Source organism: Somniosus microcephalus, chromosome 7 (genome assembly GCF_052327205.1).
Source record: "Somniosus microcephalus isolate GS21.2 chromosome 7, FLI_Smic_1.0, whole genome shotgun sequence".
Lineage (NCBI taxonomy): Eukaryota > Metazoa > Chordata > Chondrichthyes > Squaliformes > Somniosidae > Somniosus > Somniosus microcephalus.
Window position 1 is genome coordinate 3,041,064 of NC_140993.1, and position 22,275 is coordinate 3,063,338.

Sequence of the window (22,275 nt, forward strand, 5' to 3'; positions counted from 1 at the left end):
AAGCAGAAACCAAGCAGAAGAAGCTCACGTCAACCCAAGCACCCCACCCACCTGCCCCTTCAACCACCGTCTGCCCCACCTGTGACAGAGACTGTCGGTCCCACGTTGGACGCATCAGTCACCCGAGAACTCATTTTTAATGTGGAAGCAAGTCATCCTCGGTTCCCGAGGGACTGCCGAAGAGAGAAGAGAGGACCCAGAATATTTCTGATACACTGGATATATCCCAGCAGGAACAGGGTCTAGTCTACAACAAACAGTCATAGGCAATCAGATAGAAATCTCTTTATTACAAACACACAATTTAGAGTTTTAATAACAAGGATTTCACTCCGCACCAAAAAAACATTTTAGGAAGAAATCCAGTTAATTTTCACAGCTCTTCAGACCTGTCACAATCTCTTCTGAAAGAAATCTCAGCTCTGTTTAACAGGAGAGGACATGTATTCCATCAATCATCGGGAACAACCAGGAATAACATCAACGTCCAGAAAAATCTCCACCTGAAATAAGCAGAACAAGGAATTTAGCAAAATAACAAGCTCACTGGGACTGTGGTGTTAATCCGAAAATCCCGAATACTTTCAGATCTCTGTGCTCCTCCAATTCCAGCCTCTTGCACATCCCTGATTTCAATCGCTCCACCATTAGCGGTCGCGCCTTCAGCTGCCGAGGCCCTAAGCTCTGGAATTCCCTCCCTAAACCTCTCCGCCTCTTTCCTCCTTTTTAAGACGCTCCTTAAAACCTCCCTCTTTGACCAAGCTTTGGTCACCTGTCCTAATATCTCCTTATGTGGCTCGGTGTCAAATTTTGTTTGATAATCGCTCCAGTGAAGTGCCTCGGAACGCTTTACTACATTAAAGGCGCTATATAAATGCAAGTTGTTTTTTTTTTTACCGCATTTCCGAGTTTCATGTCATCTGCAGACTTTGTAATTATCCCCTGTATCCCCAAGTCCAGGCCATTAATATATATCAAAGAGCAGTAGTGCTAATACCGACCCCTGGGGAACACCACTGTATACTTCCCTCCAGTCTGTAAAACAAACCATTTATCACTACTCTCTGCTTTCTGTCCCTGAGCAGACACATGACAGATGAAATTTGACACTGAGAAGGCTGATGAAAAGGCGTACAGGATCCTTGCGTTATAAATAAAGTTGCTGCTTACAGAAGCTATACATTTATAAAACACTTGTTAAGCCCCAGTTGAAGTATTGTGCTCAATTCTGGTCATCACTCTTTAGGAAGGATGTCAAGGCCTTGGAGAGGGTGCAGTGGAGATTTACTAGAATGGTACCTGGGACGAGGGACCTCAGTTACGTGGATAAGACTGGAGAAGCTGGGATTGTTCTCCTTAGACCAGAGAAGATTAAGAGGAGATTTGACAGAGGTGTTCAAAATCACGAAGGGTTTTGATAGAGTAAATAGAGTGGCAGGAGGGTCGGTAACCAGAGGACACAGATTTAAGGTAATTGGCAAAAGAGCCAGGCCAGTGGAAGCAGATTCAATAGTAATTTTCAAAATGGAATTGGATAAATGCTTGAAGGGAAAAAATTGCAGGGCTGTGGGGAAAGAGCAGGGACTAAGAGAATTGCTCTTTCAAAGATTTGGCACAGGCTCGATGGGCTGAATGGCCTCCTCCTGTGCTGTATCAATCTATGATTCTAAGATTCTATGGTTCTAGCTAATTTCATATCCATGCTGCCACTGGAGGACAAAGGGATTCATTAAGAGGGGGAAAATAGAATATGAGAGTAAGCTTGCAGGGAACATAAAAACTGACTGTAAAAGCTTTTATAGATATGTGAAGAGAAAAAGATTGGTGGAAGTCAAGCGTAGGTCCCTTGCAGTCAGAATCAGGGGAATTTATAATGGGGAACAAAGAAATGGCAGACCAATTAAATACATACTTTGGTTCTGTCTTCACAAAGGAGGACACAAATAACCTCCCAGAGATGTCGGGGAACATAGGGTCTGATGAAAGGGAGGAACTGATAGAAATCAGTATTTGTAGGGAAATGGTGTTAGGGAAATTGATGGGATTCAGGGCCGATAAATCCCCAGGGCCTGATAATCTACATCCTATGGTACTTAAGGAAGTGGCCCTAGAAATAGTAGATGCAGTGCTGGTCATCTTCCAAAATTCGATAGACTTTGGAACAGTACCCATGGATTGGCGGGTAGCTAATGTTACCCCACTATTCAAAAAGGGTGGTAGAGAGAAAACGGGGAATTACATCGGTAGTGAGGAAAATGCTCGAGTCCATTATAAAGGATGTAATAGCAGAGCACTTGGAAAAAAGTAACCGGATCGGACAAAGTCAACATGGCTTTACAAAAGATAAATCGTGCTTGACTAATCTACTGGAATTTTTTGAGGATGTAACTGGTAAAATAGATAAGGGAGAACCAGTGGATGTGGTGTATTTGGATTTTCAAAAAGCTTTTGATAAGGTCCCGCATAAGAGATTAGCGTGTAAATTTAAGGCACATGGGATTGGGGGCAAGGTATTGACTTGGATAGAGAACTGGTTGGCAGACAGAAAGCAAAGAGTTGGAATAAATGGGTCTTCTTCCGAGTGGCAGGCAGTGACTAGTGGGGTACCGCAGGGATCGGTCCTAGGACCGCAGCTATTCACAATATATATTAATGATCTGGACGAGGGAACTAGATGTAATATCTCCAAGTTTGCAAATGACACAAAGCTGGTGGGCATGTGTGCTGTGAGGAGGATGCCGAGAAACTCCAGTATGATTTGAACAGGTTGGGTGATTGGGCAGAAGCATGGCAGATGCAATATAACGTGGATAAATGTGAGGTTATCCACTTTGGTGTCAAAAACAGGAAGGCAGATTATTATCTGAATGGCAATAGATTGGGAGAAGGGGAAGTGCAACGAGACCTGGGCGTCCTTGTGCACCAGTCGCTGAAGGTAAGCATGCAGGTGCAGCAGGTGGTTAAGAAGGCAAATGGTATGTTGGCCTTCGTAGCGAGAGGGTTTGAGTACAGGAACAAGGATGTCTTGCTGCAGTTGTACAGGGCCTTGGTGAGACCACATCTTGAGTATTGTGTGCAGTTTTGGTCGCCTTATCTGAGGAAGGATGTTCTTGCCATGGAAGGAGTGCAGCGAAGATTCACCAGGCTGATACCTGGGATGGCAGGAATGATGTATGAGGAGAGATTGGGTCGATTGGGCTTGTACTCGCTGGAGTTTAGAAGAATGAGAGGGGATCTCATCGAAACTTATACGGCTGAAAATTCAGTAGCCTTAGCGCCTCATTTGAGGCGCTAGAGGGCCTTGCGCCGGAGTTATGGCCAGTAGTGAAATTCCCTGGGGCCCTAAATCGGCGTTGCTCCGGTAGCGCTGCGCCGGCACCGATGACGTCATCGGTGTGCGCAGCGTCCCGGTTGCCGTGGTAACCCGCCCGAACTCCGAAATTGAGTTGCGGCCGCCTCGCCCGTGGCAGCCGCAACCAGCGTTTTGTCAGAGGTGCCTTACTGCAGTTAGCGCCAGCGCATTAAAGGCCCCGCGGCGGCCGGCCGCTTTCCCGCCGGCCGCCTGCCCGCAGCTCCCTCCCCGGACTTCTCTCCCCCCCCCCCCCCGGAACAGATGCAAGCCCGGCACTTGTCCGAGGTGCCGGGCTCATTTTTAAGCAGATTTGCGCGGGCCGCGGCCGGGTGCAGGCAGCTCCTCCTTAACAGAAGGAGGAGGCCTGCACTTCCCCAGCCTGCCGCACCGCATCGGGTGCCGCAGCGCCGGAATTGCGGCGCGAAACGGCAGTTAGCGCCCTTTTCCAGGCGCTAAGACCCTTCAGTAGCGCCGGCAGCCGTTTGGGCGCGACGCCACTGAATTTTTGGCGCGCGCAGGGGACTTAGCGCCGGCACTAACTTCCGGCGCTAAAGCCCTGGCTAAGCCAAAACCCAATTTCTAGGCCATAAAATTCTAACAGGACTAGACAGACTAGATGCAGGAAGGATGTTCCCGATGGTCGGGGAGTCCAGAACCAGAGGTCACAGTCTAAGGATAAGGGGTAAGCCATTTAGGACAGAGATGAGGAGGAATTTCTTCACCCAGAGAGTGGTGAACCTGTGGAATTCTTTGCCAAAGAAGGCAGTAGAGGCCAATTCATTAAATACATTCAAGAAGGAGTTGGATATATTTCTTAAGGCTAAAGGGATCAAGGGATATGGGGAGAAGGCAGGGACAGGGAACTGAATTTGGATGATCAGCCATGATCTCATTGAATGGCGGAGCAGGCTCGAGGGGTCGAATGGCCTACTCCTGCTCCTATCTTCTATGTTTCTATGCCCCTTTAATCCCACGGGTTTCAATTTTGCTAACAAGTCTATTATGTGGCACTTTATCAAACGCCTTTTGAAAGTCCATATACACAACATCAACCGCACTACCCTCATATACCCTCTCTGTTGCTTCATCAAGAACTCAATCAGGTTAGTCTAACACGATGTGCCTTTAACAAATCTGTGCTTGCCTTCATTTATTAACCAACATTTTACAAGGGACAATTAATTTTGGCCTGAATTGTCTCCAACAAAAATTCCAAACCACAGACATTAGGCTGATTGGCCTGTAGTTGTCGGGTTTATCCTTCTCCCCTTTTTTAAACAGGGTGTAGCACTGCAGTCCTCTGGCACCACCCCCATATCTCAGGAGGATTGGAAGATTATGGCCAGAGCCTCCGCAATTTCCACCTTTCCTTCCCTCAGTAACCTAGGATCCATCCCATCCGGACCGGGTGGCTTTTCTACTTTGAACGCTGCCAACCTTTTAAGTATCTCCTTTTTATCCTATCCAATATTGATCCTTCCTCCTCCTGTACTGCTACATTAGCAGCATCCTCTTCTCCAGTGAAAACAGGTGCAGAGTCCTCACTTAGTGCCTCAGCCATGCCCTCTGCCTCCACAAGATCATCTCCTTTTTGGTCCCTAATCAGTCCCACCCTTCCTTTGACAACCCTTTTACTATTTAAATGTTTATAAAAGACTCTCTCTGTGCCCCTATTATTTCCTTTTTTAGATCTCCTCTGTACTTTCTGTATTCAGCCTGGTTCTCTACTGTATTATGAATCTGACATTTGTCATAAGCCTCTTTTCTCTGTTACATTTTAATCTCTAGGGGCTAGAAATTCATCTCCTTAACGACACTCCGTAGCACCATGAAATGCTGATAAAATGGCGGCCACCACTCTTTCGCCATCTGGTGGCGAGTCCCGCAGCAGCCGCCATATTCGTATCCCCCTTTGTGCTGCCGGTAACTGGTAGTGCCCTGAAAGAGAAATGGTGACGTGGTGACGTCAATCGGCATGCAATGGCAACTTAACGTCACCACGCCGAACTTTGACCTGAGCGCTGAATTCAGTGCTGGGTCCCAAACACGCCAGGTTAACGTGTGAGCAGGCAATGTCAGCACCTTTTAAAGGGACACACACATATTCCAGGTAAGTTTGCATTTAAACTTTTGGACAGGGTTTTTTTGATTTTATTGAAGTGGTGACTTGCTGCCACTGATGTTAAAAGTTTTTTTTAAGTGTGAAGGGAGTGTTGCTGGATGCTTGCAAGGCCTTGGATGGTAAATAAAGGCCTTTGAGAAGACAGAAAATGCTGCAAATACTCAGCAACATCAGTGGAGAGAGAAACAGAAGGAGGATAATGTATGAGGATACCATTATCTTGTATCCTTTCAGCCCCCCCGCTGGCCAAGGGCTCTACCATGCCCCTGCCAAGAAAGGCCTGCACCATCTCCTCCAAGGGGGTGAGATGAGGCTAGGAATGGGAGATGTGCCTCAGGATTGGTGCAGATTGTTGGTAGGTGAGTGTCCTGCATTGAGCTGTGTGTGAGGCTAGTGGTGCCGTTGGTAGGAGACGGCTTTTGAAGATGCATTCACTGACCTTGACCAGTGGTCTGAGGTCATGAAGCTTCTTTGGGTACTGGAGCCAGGTGGTGGGGGCGACGCTGCTGGCAGTGACAGCCTCGGTGACGTGGCCCCACATCCTTCTTCCTGGAGGGCCACCAGGCCCCTGTGGGTAGGGGACCGCTCTTGCAGTGTTGACCCCCTGCACAAAGCTGGAGTGCTGCGTGCGAGACCCTGGGTGACTGTTCCCTGGCTTGTTGAGTCACTTGTGTCAGTGCTGAAGCACTTTTGCCATTTATTGAGGTTAGGAAGGGAATTCAGCTTTAAGAGCTGAATATTCACCTTTGGGATTTCTTTTTAATGTTAAGTTTTTTTGAAAGGCTAAAAACTTTTGGGGAAAAATTCAGTTGATTTGCACCTCTCATTAGTGCCCTAAGAGGGCGCTAACAGGGCGCAAAGCAACCAGCGCCTGGGCGCGGCACCGCTAACGCCTCCCACGAAATTCAGCGGTAGGTTAGCGGCGGCGGTAACTGTTAGCGCACTGCGGTGCTGCGCCTCCGGCAATGACATCATTGCCATGCGCAGTGCCCCGCTCGCGTCCCGTCCGCGATCATCGGTGGTGCCTCCTGACTTACCGCCGGACGCTATGTCCAACAGGGTCAGGGGGGCCTACCTACGGCCAGGGCGGCGCAAATTAAAGGGGAGGTGCCAGGCGGCCATTTTTGTTGCTGGCCGCCTGCCAGCACCTGCCCCCGTTGCTGATCCTGGTCTCCTGTGCAGCCCCCCCGCGGGGTGCCGGATGTGCTCCGTGTCTCTCGAGTGTCGGGCTCTTTTGCTGGCACTCCGATCCCTGGTGGCCCAGGGATCCCCGGGTCACGCTGCGCTCAGCCCCTCCCCTTTAATAAGGGGAGGAAGTCCTGCAGTACCACGGCTCGATGCTGCCAGTAGAGTCCCGCCTCCCTCTTGGTGCTCTACCAGTGAATTTCGGGCGCGGGGACCCAATTTTGCTCCCTTTATTTTTTAACTGCATTTTAATTTATATTAGGTCTCAGTGCATTGCTCCTTTAATTCATTGGCCACAATTCCTTGCAAGCTCCACAGCCTCGCTCTCAGAGGTTGTTAGAAGCTCGAACGCCAATTTAAGACAGGACCTTAGCCTCGGCGGTCTCCAGTAATGCCACGAGGACGGCGCTGCACAGAAGGTAAGCGCTGCGCCACCAATCTCCAGTACCCCAGGCAAATTTATTTGGCTTAGCATGGTGGCCATTTTCTCTTGAACACCTTTCAGAAATTCGTCCCCCTCTCTGCCCTTTACACTGTTACTATCCCAGTCTATATTAGGGTAGTTGAAGTCCCCCATTATCACTATTCTATAGTTCTTGCACCTCTCTGTAATTTGCCTGCAAATTTGCTCCTCTATATCCTCCCCACGATTTGGTGATCTATAGAATACACCCAGTAGCGTAATAGCTCCTCTATTGTCCCTTCATTGTAACCCAATAGATTCTGTCTTTGATCCCATTAAACATCATCCCGCTCCAGTGCGGTAACAGTGTCTTTGGTCAATACTGCCACCCCACCTCACTTTTTTCCTTCCCTATTTCTCCTGAATGCCTTGTAGCCAGGAATATTAAGTTCCCATTCCTCCCCTTCACTGAGCCAAGTCTCTGTTATTGCCACTATATCATAGTCCCATGCGGCAACTTGTGCCTGCAGCTCACCAACCTTATTTACCTCCGACAGATCAATAGGTCTTATCCCTGTCGGAAGCTGGGCGTTCCCTTCCCATGCAACCCTGGCACTTACCCTGGCAGCTGCTACATTCACAGCTGTGAATAACTGGCAGGACAACAGGTTCCACCTCTCCATTGTCACACTGCAAATTCATGAACTTCACTGGGCTGTGGGGGTCGAGACGGTAACTGCAGCACTCGCACTCACTCTGCAGGTACGGCTCCTGTAACACAATCAGCAGCAATCAGACACGGGATCAGTAGGAACAGAACATGACCTGTATGTGAACAATCTGTAATCATAGAATCGTAGAATGGTTACAGCACAGTAAGAGGCCATTCGGCCCGTCGAGCCCGTGCCGGCTCTCTGCAAGAGCACCTCAGCTAGTCCCGCTCCCCCGCCCTTTCCCCGTAGCCCTGCAAACTTTTTCCTTCAGATACTTATCCAACTCCCTTTTGAAAGCCACGATTGAATCTGCCTCCACCACCCTTTCAGGCAGTGCATTCCCGATCCGAACCACTCGCTGTGTAAAAAAGTTTTTCCTCGTGTCGCCTTTGGTTCTTTTGCCAATCACCTTAAATCTGTGTCCTCTGGTTCTCGACCCTTCCGCCAATGGGAACAGTTTCTCTCTCTCTACTCTCTCCAGACCCCTCATGATTTTGAACACCTCTATCAAATCTCCTCTCAATCTTCTCTGCTCCAAGGAGAACAACCCCAGCTTCTCCAGTCTCTCCACTTAACTGAAGTCCCTCATCCCTGGAACCATTCTTGTAAATCTTTTCTGCACCCTCTCTAAGGCCTTCACATCCTTCCTAAAGTGCGGTGCCCAGAATTGGACACAATACTCCAGTTGAGGGCGAACCAGTGTTTTATAAAGGTTCATCATAACTTCCTTGCTTTTGTACTCTATACCTCTATTTATGAAGCCCAGGATCCCGTGAGCTTTTTTAACCACTTTCTCGACCTGCCCTGCCACCCTCAACGATTTGTGCACATATACCCCCAGGTCTCTCTGTTCATGCACCCCCTTTAGGATTGTACCCTTTAGTTTATATTGCCTCTCCTCAATGTTTCTACAAAAATGTTTCATTTCGCACTTTTCTGCGTTAAATTTCATCTGCCACGTGTCTGCCCATTTCACCAGCCTGTCTGTGTCTTCTTGAAGTCTATCACTCTCCTCTCCACTGTCCACTATACTTCCAAGTTTAATGTTATCTGCAAATTTTGAAATTGTGCCCTGTACTCCCAAGTCCTTCTTCTTAAGCAGTCCCTCAGAACCGAGGATGACTTGCTTCCACATTAAAAATGAGTTCTCAGGTGACTGATGAGTCCAATGTGGGACCGACAGTCTCTGTCACAGGTGGGGCAGACGGTGGTTGAAGGGGCGGGTGGGTGGGGTGCTTGGGTTGACGTGCGCTCCTTGCGCTCGGCTTCCGCTTGCTCCCGGCGAAGAGACTCGAGGTGTTCGGCGCCTTCCCGGATGCTTCTCCTCCCAAGTCCAAGTCATTAATATATATCAAGAAAAGCAGTGGTCCCAGCACCGACCCCTGGGGAACACCACTGTGTACCTTCCTCCAGTCCGAAAAACAACCGTTCACCACTGCTCTCTGTTTCCTGTCACTTAACCAATTCCGTATCCATGCTGCCACTGTCCCTTTTATTCCATGGGCTTCAACTTTGCTGGCAAGCCTATTATGTGGCACTTTATCAAATGCCTTTTGGAAGTCCATGTACACTGTGTCAGTCACATTACCCTCATCAACCCCCTCTGTTACCTCATCAAAGAACTCAATCAAGTTAGTTAAACACGATTTGACTTTAACAAATTCTGGCACCACCCCCGTATCCAAGGAGGATTGGAAGATTATGACCAGTACCTCCGCGATTTCCTCCTTAACCTCCCTCAGCATCCTAGGATGCATCCCATCTGGTCCTGGTGACTTAACAACTTTAAATTCAGCCTGCCTTTCTAGTAACTCCTCCATCAATTTTAATCCCATCCAGTATCTATATATATATATACTAACTCCTCTTACTACCCGTTTATTATTTATATGCCTATAGAAGACTTTTGGTTTCCCTTTCATGTTCGCTGCCAATCTATTCTCATACCCTCTCTTTGTCCCTTATTTTCTTTTTCACTTCCCCTCTGAACTTTCTATATTCAGCCTGGTTCTCACTTGTATTCTCAACCTGGCATCTGTCATACCCACTCTTTTTCTGCTTCATCTTACTCTGTATCTCTTTCATCATCCAGGGAGCTCTGGCTTTGGTTGCCCTACATTTCCCCCTCATGGGAATGTACCTCGACTGTACCCGAACCATCTCCTCTTTAAAGGCAGCCCATTGTTCAATTACAGGTTTCCCTGCCAATCTTTGATTCCAGTTTACCCGGGCCAGGTCCGCTCTCAACCCACTGAAATTGGCCTTCCTCCAATTAAGTATTTTTACTCTAGATTGCTCCCTGTCCTTTTCCATAGCTAATCCAAACCTTATATTATGATCACTGTTCCCTAAATGTTCCCCTACTGACACTTGCTCCACTTGACCCACCTCATTCCCCAGAACCAGATCCAGCAATGCCCCCTTCCTCGTTGGGCTGGAAACGCACTGATCAAGAAATTTCTCCTGAACGCACTTCAGAAATTCTTCCCCCTCTGCCCTTTACACTATTACTATCCCAGTCTATATTAGGGTAGTTGAAGTCCCCCATTATCATTACTCTATAGTTCTTGCACCTCTCTAATTTCCCTGTAAATTTGCTCCTCTATATCTTTCCCACTAGTTGGTGGTCTATAGAATACACCGAGTAGTGTAATGGCACCTCGATTGTTTCTCAACTCTAACCAAATAGATTCTGTCCCTGACCCCTCCAGCACATCCTCTCTCTCCAGCACTGTAATATTCTCCTTAATCAATACTGCCACCCCACCTCCTTTCTTTCCTTCCCTATCTTTCCTGAACACCTTGGGGGAGAAATTCAGTATCGCCACGTTTGGGGCGTAATACTCGAGCGGGTGCAAATTATCGCCACCTACTGCTAAATTGACCTGCTTCGCCCCAGGAGGTGCTTGGTGCGCTAAAACAGGCGCTGCACGACTGTCTTAAGGCGCTAAGCCGGAGAAGCGAGGCGCTACCACCGAGGGTGGGCGCAGCGCAGGTGCGGCCAGTTAGCGATTGCACGCAGACACGCTGGCGCCGGTCAGCTCTTAAAGGGGAGGTTCGATCTTGGATTGCAGCCACACCCTGCACATCGGAGCCCTGATTCTCGGCCTGGACAGACCTGCAGCCACATTCTAACGCCTAGGACCATGGAGAGGGCCAGGGAGCGAGCGCAGAGGTTCAGTGAGGGGGCCCTGCAGCTTCTGGTTGGCGCGGTGGAGCGCAGGCGATCTATCCTGTTCCCGGACAGTGGCAGGAGGCCGCTGCCCAACGACTATCGCAAAGCTTGGAGGGAGGTGGCTCACAGAGTGACCTCCAGCAGCATGGCGCCTAGGACCCCTGTGCAATGCAGGAAGAAGTTCAACGACCTCACTCGGGTCGTCAGGGCGAGTACCCTTTTCAGAATCCTCTTCATCCCTGCATGTCGACCTCACTTTATGACCAAAGGGTCCTGAAAGCCCCAATGCCCAGCCCTCATCCAGCACCTATGGCCCTTTCAGGAAACTCACACGCACATTCAGCACTTTACACAATTGTAAGGGCTATTCGACCATGGGAGGCAGTGCAGCCAAGATCAGGGCTTCACACTGTAAGGGCTATTCCACCATGGGAGGCAGTGTAGCCAAGATCAGGGCTTCACACTGTAAGGGCTATTCCACCATGGGAGGCAGTGTAGCCAAGATCAGGGCTTCACACTGTAAGGGCTATTCGACCATGGGAGGCAGTGCAGCCAAGATCAGGGCTTCAAACTGTAAGGGCTATTCCACCATGGGAGGGCAGTGCAGCCAAGATCAGGGCTTCACACTGTACTCAGAGCCCATCCTTTCTCTTGCAGGGCAAGCTGGCCCATAACAGGAGGCAACAGCAACAGACCGGGGGAGGCCGGCCTCACCTTCAAGCCCTCACCGATCTGGAGCAGCGAGTCCAGCGGATTATGGCAGGCCGGATGATTGGCCCCGTCGCCACTGGAGATGTCGACCCCGTTCTGGACAGCAATGGTAAGGTCATCACCTTTTTGACCTCTCTCCTTCCACTTGTGCCTCACACCAGCATCCTTTGCCACTATTGAACCAATACAGTACATTGCAGCACTCATGCCTCTCTCGCTGCCGCCCTGTCCTCACGCTAAAGCCACTCTTGTACCTCCCTGCTTTCAGATGCTGATTCGCCAGGTGAGGAGGCGGGCCCTCAAGCTGCCACTGTGAGTGACTCTGAAGGCGACGACGAGGAGGAAGCCGGACCATCAGTGCCACTCTCAGCTGAGGCAGCCCAAGGCCACAATGGGGACACGTCTTCCCTGGAGGGGAGCAGGGGGGAATGGTCTGAGGAGGGCGAAGCTCCGGGGCCCAGCGGGCTGCAGCAACGCGGGGGCGGTAGGGAAGCTCGGCGGCCTTCTCCCTGGAGGGAGAGTCTGGCCTTGAGTCCTGCTACAGTGAGCGCAGAAGAGGTGCGGCTCCTCGCTGAAATGAGCGCCCAGGTGGAGCACAGGCACACTGAGCTCATGGCTGCTGTGGCAAGGATGCCTGAATCCATTGAGTCACTGGCAAGGAGTGTCCAGGACTTCGGTGCAGCACAGGCAAGGAGTCTCCAGGACTTCGGCGCAGCACAGGAAAGGAGTCTCCAGGACTTCGGCGCAGCACAGGCGGCTTCCACGCAAGTGCTTAGTGGTGTAATGCAGTCAGTGGCTGGTCTGATGCAGACGCAGATTGAGGCCACACGAGCACTGACTGCTGCCACCCTCGCTGGATCGGGCACGAATCGCCAGGGCCCTCGCAGCGCTGCAGCAGGCCAGCAGTCTGTGCTTCAGCAGATTGCGCCGCATGCTGCAGTGCTGCCCCGTGGGAGTGCCAGTGTGTTGTCTGACCAGGGAGTGGCTGTCCTCTGTCAGGATGGCAGCATTCCTGCTGCCAACACTGTTACTTCTCCACTGCAGCTGCCACCACCCGTAGGACAGACTGCTGCCGCCCATGCAGAGTTGGAGCAGTCAGCAGCCAGGCCATCCAGGCCCAGAGCTGGTCCAGGCCGTCCCTCAAGTACATCTGCCGACTCAGTTTCTGACACTCAGCAGCCTTCCCCCAGCCTTGCTGCAGCCACTGGGGTCCCAGTGCGGAGGAGCTGCAGGGTGGGAAGGGGCCAATCTCGCAAGCGAAGCAAATCACCCTCGAAGGGCAAAAAGTAGGTGGTGTGGCAAAATGCTGTTAAATGTTTTATTGAAGGCTGAGGATCGTGGCCATTTTTTGGTTACTGTTTTGTTCATTGTCTCCAGGTTGTGAGAGCCAGTTATGTGTCTGATGGCTTTTTTTTGGGTTTCTCTCTATACTTTGTCATGTGGGAAGGGCACACAGTTTGTTCAATAAAGAAGTGTCTTTATTCAGAACGTGCATGTTTGCTCTTTGAACTATTTTTTGCCTTGACCGGCTTAGGGGTTGCGGAACGGTTCCATTCATGTTCTTCCAATGGCAGAAGCCATTCCCTCAGAGGGGGCCTAGAACCGACTTGCAATAAGCCGCTGACGGACAGCCCTTGCACTTTGTGCCTCCCTCCAGTCTTGGTGCTCCTCCTCCTCCTCCTCTGCTGGTGCTCCAATGTCTGGTGGCAGTGGCTGAGTCCTGAGGATTGCCAGGTTATGCAGCATGCAGCACACTACAACGAAATGGGAGGCTCGCTCAGGTGAGTACTGAAGGGCTCCTCCGGAATGGTCCAGACAGCGGAACCGTTGCTTGAGCACGCCGATTGTGTGCTCAATGATGTTCCTGGTCGCTTGATGGCTCTCATTGTAACGTTCTTCAGCAGGGGTGCTGGGCGCATGGAGCGGGGTCATCAGCCAGGTGCACAGAGGATAGCCCTCAGTTGAGGCTGCAGATCTGGCTGAAGCAGGTGGCAGAGCTCAGTGACCACCTCCCTGCTGATTCGCAGCCTCCGAAAACACTGCTCCTCAGACATGTTGAGGTATGAGAACTGTTGGCGGTATACCCTGGGAGGGTAAGGCCTCCTGTGCCGACGCCTGTTGGCCCTCCTCCGTCTGGCCATGATTGGCACTCTCTCTCGGCATCTCTGGGCCCTCTCAATGTAATGGAGAAGCCCAACGTTTCCACCCATTGCAGCCCCCACAGTATGTGGCCACTCAAGGTTATGCCAGTGAAAAAGCAAACCAACTACAAAGTTCTGGGCTGAAGCCAGAAGTTCCTGTGCGAGCGCTGACTCGATGCAGAAAGCTCTCTCCCTTTGTCCCTCTGCAAATCTCTCTCTCTCTCTCAGAAGGAGTGGTCCAAAAATGGCTACCACAAAGAAGCCAGGAAGAGCCCCCTTTAAATAGCGCACCCCCAGCCCCACAGCAACTGGGAACCGTTCCAGTCAACCAGTCGCTGGGAGCGCCAGGCGGAAAGGAGGGGGGCGCCACTGAATTTCCGGTTCGGGGCGCCCCAAGGGCGTTGCACCATGAAATGACGTCAGGAGCTTCGCGCGCAGCTGAGTGGGCGTTGCGGTTTTGCACCGCCGCTAAATGTCCAATTTCACGAGAGGCGCAGGTCTCGCCATGCCCGGGCGTTAGCCGCCTCGCGCCCCACTTATCGCCCTCTTAAGGTGCTAACAGGTGGTGCAAACAACTGAATTTCTCCCCCCTTATATCCAGGAATATTTAATACCCAATCCTGCCCTTTTTTGAGCCAGGTCTCCATTATCGCCACGACATCATATTCCCATATGGCTATTTGCGCCTGTAGCTCACCAACCTTATTTACCACACTTGGTGCATTTACACACAAGCACTGTAAATCTGACTTAGACCATCCTGTACTCTCTCTCAGTCTGACCCCACATAATACCTTACTATTTTAAAAAAATGTGTTTATGGGATGTGGGCATCGCTGGCAAGGCCAGCATTTATTGCCCATCCCTAGTTGCCCCTGAGAAGGTGGTGGTGAGCCGCCTTCTTGAACCGCTGCAGTCCGTGTGGTGAAGGTGCCCCCACAGTGCTGTTAGGGTGGGAGTTCCAGGATTTTGACCCAGCAACGATGAAGGAACGGCCGATATATTTCTAAGTCAGGATGGTGTGTGACTTGGAGGGGAACTTGGAGGTGATGGTGTTCCCATGTGCCTGCTGCCCTTGTCCTTCTAGGTGGAAGAGGTCGCGGGTTTGGGAGGTGCTGCCGAAGAAGCCTTGTCGAGTTGCTGCAGTGCATCTTGTAGATGGTACACACTGCAGGCACGGTGCGCCGGTGGTGGAAGGAGTGAATGTTTAAAGTGGTGGATGGGGTGCCAATCAAGTGGGCTGCTTTGTCCTGGATGGTGTCGAGCTTCGAGTGTTGTTGGAGCTGCACTCATCCAGGCAAGTGGAGAGTATTCCATCACACTCCTTACTTGTGCTTTGTAGATGGTGGAAAGGCTTTGGGGAGTCAGGAGGTGAGACACTCACCGCAGAATACCCAGCCTCTGACCTGCTCTTGTTGCCACAGTATTTATGTGGCTGGTCCAGTTAAGTTTCTGGTCAATGGTGACCCCCAGGATGTTGATGGTGGGGGATTCGGTGATGGTAATGCCGTTGAATGTCAAGGGGCGGTAGTTAGACTCTCTCTTGTTGGAGACAGTCATTGCCTGGCACTTCTGTAGCGCGAATGTTACCTGCCACTTATCAGCCCAAGCCTGAACGTCGTCCAGGTCTTGTTGCATGCGGGCATGGACTGCTTCATTATCTGAGGAGCTGTGAATGGCGCTGAACACTGTGCAGTCATCAGCGAACATCCCCATTTCTCACCTTATGTTGGAGGGAAGGTCATTGATGAAGCAGTTGAAGATGGTTGGGCCTAGGACACTGCCCTGAGGAACTCCTGCAGCGATGTCCTGGGGCTGTGATGATTGACCTTCAACTACCAGGAACTCTAGTGCTATGTCTCTCCCCATCCTTTGTGCCCTTTGTTTCTCCTTTCTAATACTACATCCTGGTACCCATTCCCCTGCCAAATTAGTTTAAACCCTCCCCAACGGCACTAGCAAACCACCCCCCCGCGAGGACATTGGTATCGGCTCTGTTGAGGCACAACCCGTCCGGCCGGTACAGGTCCCACCTCCCCCAGAACCAGCCCCAATGTCCCAAGACTCTGAAGCCCTCCCACCTGCACCATCTCTCCAGCCACACATTCATCTGCTCTATCCTCCTATTCCTGTACTCACTAGCACGTGGCACCGGGAGTAATCCAGAGATTACTACCTTTGAGGTCCTGCTTTTTAATCTCTATCCTGGCTTCCTAAAATCTGCCTGCAGGACCTCATCCCTCTTCCTACCTATGTCGTTGGTACCGATATGGGCCACGACCTCCGGCTGTTCACCCTCCCCCATCAGAATGTTCTGCAGCTGCTCAGTGACATCTATGACCCTGGCACCAGACCATCCTGGAGTCACGTCTGCGGCCGCAGAAATGCCTGTCTGTTCCCCTAACTATCAAATCCCCTACCAGTATTGCCTTCCCGATCTTCCTCCTCCCCCACGCCCCCCGCAGTACAGCTGAGCCACCCATGGTGCCATGGAATTGGCTCTGGCTGCACTCCCCAGAGGAACCATCGCCCTCACCAGAATACTGGTTGAAGAGTGAGATGCGCTCAGGGGACTCCTGCACTACCTGCCTGGTCCTCCTTGTCTGTCTGACGGTCACCCATTCCCTAACTTACAGAAATAAATGTAAGAATCTGGGGGAAAATTTCAGTTGGTTAGCTGCTCCAGTTAGCACCTGGTGGGGGCGCTGATGCAGTAGCGCCGGGGCGCGGCGAATCCAGCGACGCACGCCAAATCCGTCCACCCTGTAGCGCTGCCGCTATGAGTTACCGCCGGGGACCTCAGCGCCAGGCAGATCGTGATGTCAGTGAGCGTGCAACCAGGTGCCCGAGCTGCAAAATTCATTGTCGTTCCCTGCCTTAGCGCTTTGCCCCGACAGCGACAGGGAGAGGAGGCATCGAGCAGGGTGACTTTTAGCAAGTGTTGTAGTTTGAAGTGTTTCACAAATAATTAGGGAGTTTTGTATTTGCCAGAAAACTCCCCGATACCAAAAAACCTTGAAATGACTAAAGAAAACTCTTGCAATAGCAGGAAGTAGCACACAGCCACTCACACTGCAAAACCCTGTCAGGTGCGAGCGATTGGTGAGGATCCTTTTAAATAGCGTCCCTGGAGCCGGCCTCCTGCTGCCGCCACCTCAATCTGTCCTTGCTTTCTCCAGCCGGTAAGTTCAGTGGCCAAAATGAATTTGGGAGATCGGGCGTCAAGTGAGCGTTGCACATTCACTGACGTCATGGTCTCCATGATTGCGATGTCCCTGGCGATCGAGTTTACCGGCAGCGCTATCGGCAAGATGGATATGGCCTGTTGCGCTGGAACCGCCATCAGCTGGCGGTAGAGCTCTGAACGGCATTTTAGTGCCACTAATGTGTGGCGTTAAACGCACAAATTTCTCCCCCCAAGTGTTTAAGTCCTCTTACCTCTGGGATGACTTGTACTCGGGAGAGGCAGCTTCCCCTGCAGGAACTGACCGCCACATTCTCCAGCTGGCACCGACCCTTAGATATATTCCGCATTTCAGTGAAGCGTTGACACACAGCAGAGGAGCCGTCTAGCAACAAGGAGAGGTTACACAGTCATACACAAATTAACCCAGGACTGAGAGAGAGAGAGAGAAAGGGAGTGAGGGAAACAGAGCGAGAGAGACAGAGAGCGAGAGAGACAGACAGAGAGCGAGAGAGACAGACAGAGAGCGAGAGAGACAGAGAGCGAGAGAGACAGACAGAGAGCGAGAGAGACAGACAGAGAGCGAGAGAGACAGACAGAGAGCGAGAGAGACAGACAGAGAGCGAGAGAGACAGACAGAGCGTGAGAGAGACAGACAGAGAGCGAGAGAGACAGACAGAAACATAGAAACATAGAAGATAGCAGCAGGAGTAGGCCATTCGGCCCCTCGAGCCTGCTCCGCCATTCAATGCGATCATGGCTCATCATCCAAATTCAGTACCCTGTCCCTGCCTTCTCCCCATACCACTTGATCCCTTTAACCTTAAGAAATATATCCAACTCCTTCTTGAATATATTTAATGAACTGGCCTTCACCGCCTTCTGTGGTAGAGAGTTCCACAGGTTCACCACTCTCTGGGTGAAGAAATTCCTCCTAATTTCTGTCCTAAATGGCTTACCCCTTACCTTAGACTGTGACCGCTGGTTCTGGACTCTCCGACCATCGGGAACATCCTTCCTGCATCTAGTCTGTCCAGTCATGTCAGAATTTTATAAGTTTCAATGAGATCACCTCTCATTCTTCTAAACTCCAGTGAGTACAAGCCCAATCGACCCAATCTCTCCTCATACGTCATTCCTGCCATCCCAGGTATCAGCCTGGTGAATCTTCACTGAACTCCTTCCATGGCAAGAACATCCTTCCTCAGATAAGGCGACCAAAACTGCACACAATACTCAAGATGTGGTCTCACCAAGGCCCTGTACAACTGCAGCAAGACATCCTTGTTCCTGTACTCGAACCCTCTCGCTACGAAGGCCAACATACCATTTGCCTTCTTAACCGCCTGCTGCACCTGCATGCTTACTTTCAGCGACTGGTGCACAAGGACACCCAGGTCTCGTTGCACTTCCCCTTCTCCCAATCTATTGCCATTTAGATAATAATCTGCCTTCCTGTTTTTGCCACCAAAGTGGACAACCTCTCATTTATCCACGTTATATTGTATCTGCCATGTTTCTGCCCAATCACCCAACATGTCCAAATCATCCTGGAGTTTCTCAGCATCCTCCTCACAGCACACACGCCCACCCAGCTTTGTGTCATCTGCAAATTTGGAGATATTACATCTAGTTCCCTTGTCTAGATCATTAATATATATTGTGAATAGCTGGGGTCCAAGGACCGATCCCTGCAGTACCCCACTAGTCACTGCCTGCCACTTGGAAAAAGACCCGTTTAATCCAACTCTTTGCTTTCTGTCTGCCAACCAGTTCTCTATCCAAGTCAATACCTTGCCCCCAATCCCATGTGCCTTAACTTTACACGCTAATCTCTTATGCAGGACCTTATCGAAGGCCTTTTGAAAGTCCAAATACACCACATCCACTGGTTCTCCCTTATCTATTTTACCAGTTACATCCTCAAAAAATTGCAGTAGATTAGTCAAGCACGATTTACCTTTTGTAAATCCATGTTGACTTTGTCCGATCCTGTCACTGTTTTCCAAGTGCTCTGCTATTACATCTTTTATAATGGACTCTAGCATTTTCCCCACTACCGATGTCAGGCTTACCGGTCTATAATTCCCCGTTTTCTCTCTACCACCTTTTTTGAATAGTGGGGTAACATTAGCTACCCTCCAATCCATGGGTACTGTTCCAGATTCCAGCGAATTTTGGAAGATGACCAGCAATGCATCTACTATTTCTAGGGCCACTTCCTTAAGTACCCTAGAATGTAGATTATCAGGCCCTGGGGATTTATCAGCCTTCTATCCCATCAATTCCCTAACACCATTTCCCTACAAATACTGATTTCTTTCAGTTCCTCCCTCTCATCAGCCCCTATGTTCCCTGACAGAGAGAGAGCAAGAGAGACAGACAGGGAGTGAGACCGGGACAGGGAGCGAGACCGGGACAGGGAGCGAGACCGGGACAGGGAGCGAGAGACAGCGATATAGAGCAAGAGACAGAGAGACTGAGAAAGAGGAGTGATAATGAAGAGTGACACACAGACTAACCCGGGGTAAACGGTCCACTTTAACTCACCAGGAATCTCCTTCCGGCATACAGGACAGCATTTCCCAGGCTCCTCCACTTTTACATAACCCTACAATTGATGAAAAAATGTATTTCATGAGAAACACAAAACAATGTTAAATAAAACAGATAATAAATAGAACCACAGATTCATAGGAGGGAGGCCATTCGGCCCATCAGCTCAATGGTGGCTCTTTGCTGGAGCAATCCTAATCTAATCCCATTGCCCTGCTCTCTCCCAGTATCTTACTCTGTTTCAAGTATCTCCGTGGCTAGGAGATAATGATAGGAGCAGGCTCGAGGGGCAGAATGGCCTGCTGCTGTTCCTCTTGAACAGTTTCAGGCAGGAGACCTTCAGCCATCGAGCCCTCCTATCCACACTACTCCCTTGGTGTATTTCGAATAACTTGGAATCCCACTTGCTGACAAGACGTTGACTAGTTCCTTCTTGAAACCATAATGTTCCGGTTCCCCCCGTACCAGTAATCTGCTTATCATACTCGCCTCACTTTTAGTTAAAAAATTATCTTGCACTTCCGACTTTCTTCGTTGTCCTGAGTTTGTAACATGATCCCTTGTTCTCAAAGGACATTCGTGAACCAGTTGGGTTTTTACAATCCGACAGCTTCACGGTCACTTTCACTGATCCAGATTTTTATTTCCAGATTTATTTGCAAACTGAATTCAAATTCTCAAACTGCCAGGGTGGGATTAGAACTCATAATCTCTGGATTATCGTAAGGTAACAGTACCAATAACCGCTGGCATGGACTGGTGGGGCCGAATGGCCTGTTTCGGTTTCTGTGCTGTATATTCTACGTAATCCGATGTAAAACCGCTACACACCGTTCCCCAGGTAGACTGTATTAGTGAGATGCTGGGGCCCAGACTTCCCCTCAATAAAATCAAATCAACTTTTATTGACATTGTTAGTGCACAAGTGCAGTACAACGAAATGTAGGCTTGCGGCTCCCGAGAGTGTACATTTAGATTAAGACATTTAAACATTCAACATACATTTGGCTTGTAATACATTAACATAACCATAATAAAGTGCATTGGCAGATGTGCAGGCTTTAGAGTTTATTTGTGGAGTTCAGTAGGGTGACAGCCCTGGGAAAGAAGCTGTTCCTAAATCTGGTCGTACGGGTGCGAATGCATCTGTAGCGTCTCCCAGATGGCAGGAGGGCGAACAGACTGTGGCTGGGGTGGGTAGGGTCTTTGATGATGGACCGTGACCTCCGTAAACAGCGTTTCTGGGGTCAGAATGGATCGATCACTGGGGTCAGAATGGATCGATGGGTTAACGAGGGAGAGATGGGGAGAGAGGGAGAGTGGAGGGAGAGACGGGGAGTGGAGGGAGAGAGGGAGAGACGGGGAGAGAGGGAGAGAGGGGGAGAGAGGGGGAGTGGGGGAGAGAGGGAGAGAAGTGAGAGAGGGGGAGAGAGAGACTGGGGGGAAGAGAGGGAGAGAGAGGGGGAGAGAGATGGGGAGAGATAGGGAGAGACGGGGAGAGACGGGGAGAGAGGGAGAGAGACGGGGAGAGAGGGAGAGAGACAGGGAGAGAGAAACATAGAAGATAGGAGCAGGAGTAGGCCATTCGGCCCCTCGAGCCTGCTCCGCCATTCAATGAGATCATGGCTGATCATCCAAATTCAGTACCCTGTCCCTGCTTTCTCCCCATATCCCTTGATCCCTTTAGCCTTAAGAAATATATCCAACTCCTTCTTGAATATATTTAATGAATTGGCCTCCACTGCCTTCAGTGGTAGAGAATTCCACAGGTTCACCACTCTCTGGGTGAAGAAATTCCTCCTCATCTCAGTCCTAAATAGCTTACCCCTTATCGTTAGACTGTGACCCCTGGTTCTGGACTCCCTTGCCATCGGGAACATCCTTCCTGCATCTAGTCTGTCCAGTCCTGTTAGAATTTTGTAAGTTTCAATGAGATCCCCTCTCATTCTTCTAAACTCCAGCGAGTATAAGCCCAATCGACCCAATCTCTCCTCATACGTCATTCCTGCCATCCCAGGTATCAGTCTGGTGAATCTTCGCTGAACTCCTTCCATGGCAAGAATGTCCTTCCTCAGGTAAGGCGACCAAAACTGCACACAATACTCAAGATGTGGTCTCACCAAGGCCCTGTACAACTGCAGCAAGGGTGAGAGAGGGGGAGTGGAGGGAGAGGGAAATTTTCATCTGGCTGTGAATGAACTGAAAGAGAAAGCAAGAAGGGCTTTCTATGCCATTAAAAAATCAATCCAAATAGAAATCCCAATTAGCATTTGGCTCAAACATTTTTAATCAGTAATTGAACCAATTGCACTCTATGGCAGTGAGGTGTGGGGACCGCTAACACAACAAGAATTTGCAAAATGTGACAAACACCCAATTGAGATCCTACATGCAGAATTCTGTAAAAGTATCCTCCGGACTCAAAGGAAAACCGTAAACAATGCATGCAGGGCAGAACTAGGCCAATATCCATTAATAATCACTATCCAAAAAAGAGCCACCAAATTTTGGAAACACCTAAAAATGAGCAACCCCCACTGCTATCATTACGAAGCCCTGAAATGCCAAGAGAGGACCATAAAGAAGAATACCCTCAGTCAACTAGTCCTGGGACTCAGTGAAGTAACTACTAACACTACTAACAATAACCAGCCCCAGGACAGTGACAGCGTAACACAAAGAATTCGACCCAACACAATCGTCACTAAGCAAAAGGAAAAATATCTGTCATAT

The 22,275-nt window shown here is 50.1% G+C and overlaps 1 protein-coding gene across 1 annotated transcript in view; it reads right to left on the reverse strand.

Moving 5' to 3' along the window:
* Nucleotides 1–270: 270 nt before the first annotated feature.
* sspo (SCO-spondin) overlaps nt 271–22,275 on the reverse strand; it is a 546,162-nt gene continuing 524,157 nt past the window's right edge. The window contains exons 56-59 of the mRNA XM_085993923.1: nt 19,537–19,597; nt 17,241–17,371; nt 7,683–7,833; nt 271–503 (exon numbers count right to left, since the gene is read on the reverse strand). Coding sequence (XP_085850049.1) covers nt 481–503; nt 7,683–7,833; nt 17,241–17,371; nt 19,537–19,597 — 366 coding nt within the window. The 3' untranslated portion in view covers nt 271–480. The remainder of the gene's footprint in view (nt 504–7,682; nt 7,834–17,240; nt 17,372–19,536; nt 19,598–22,275) is intronic.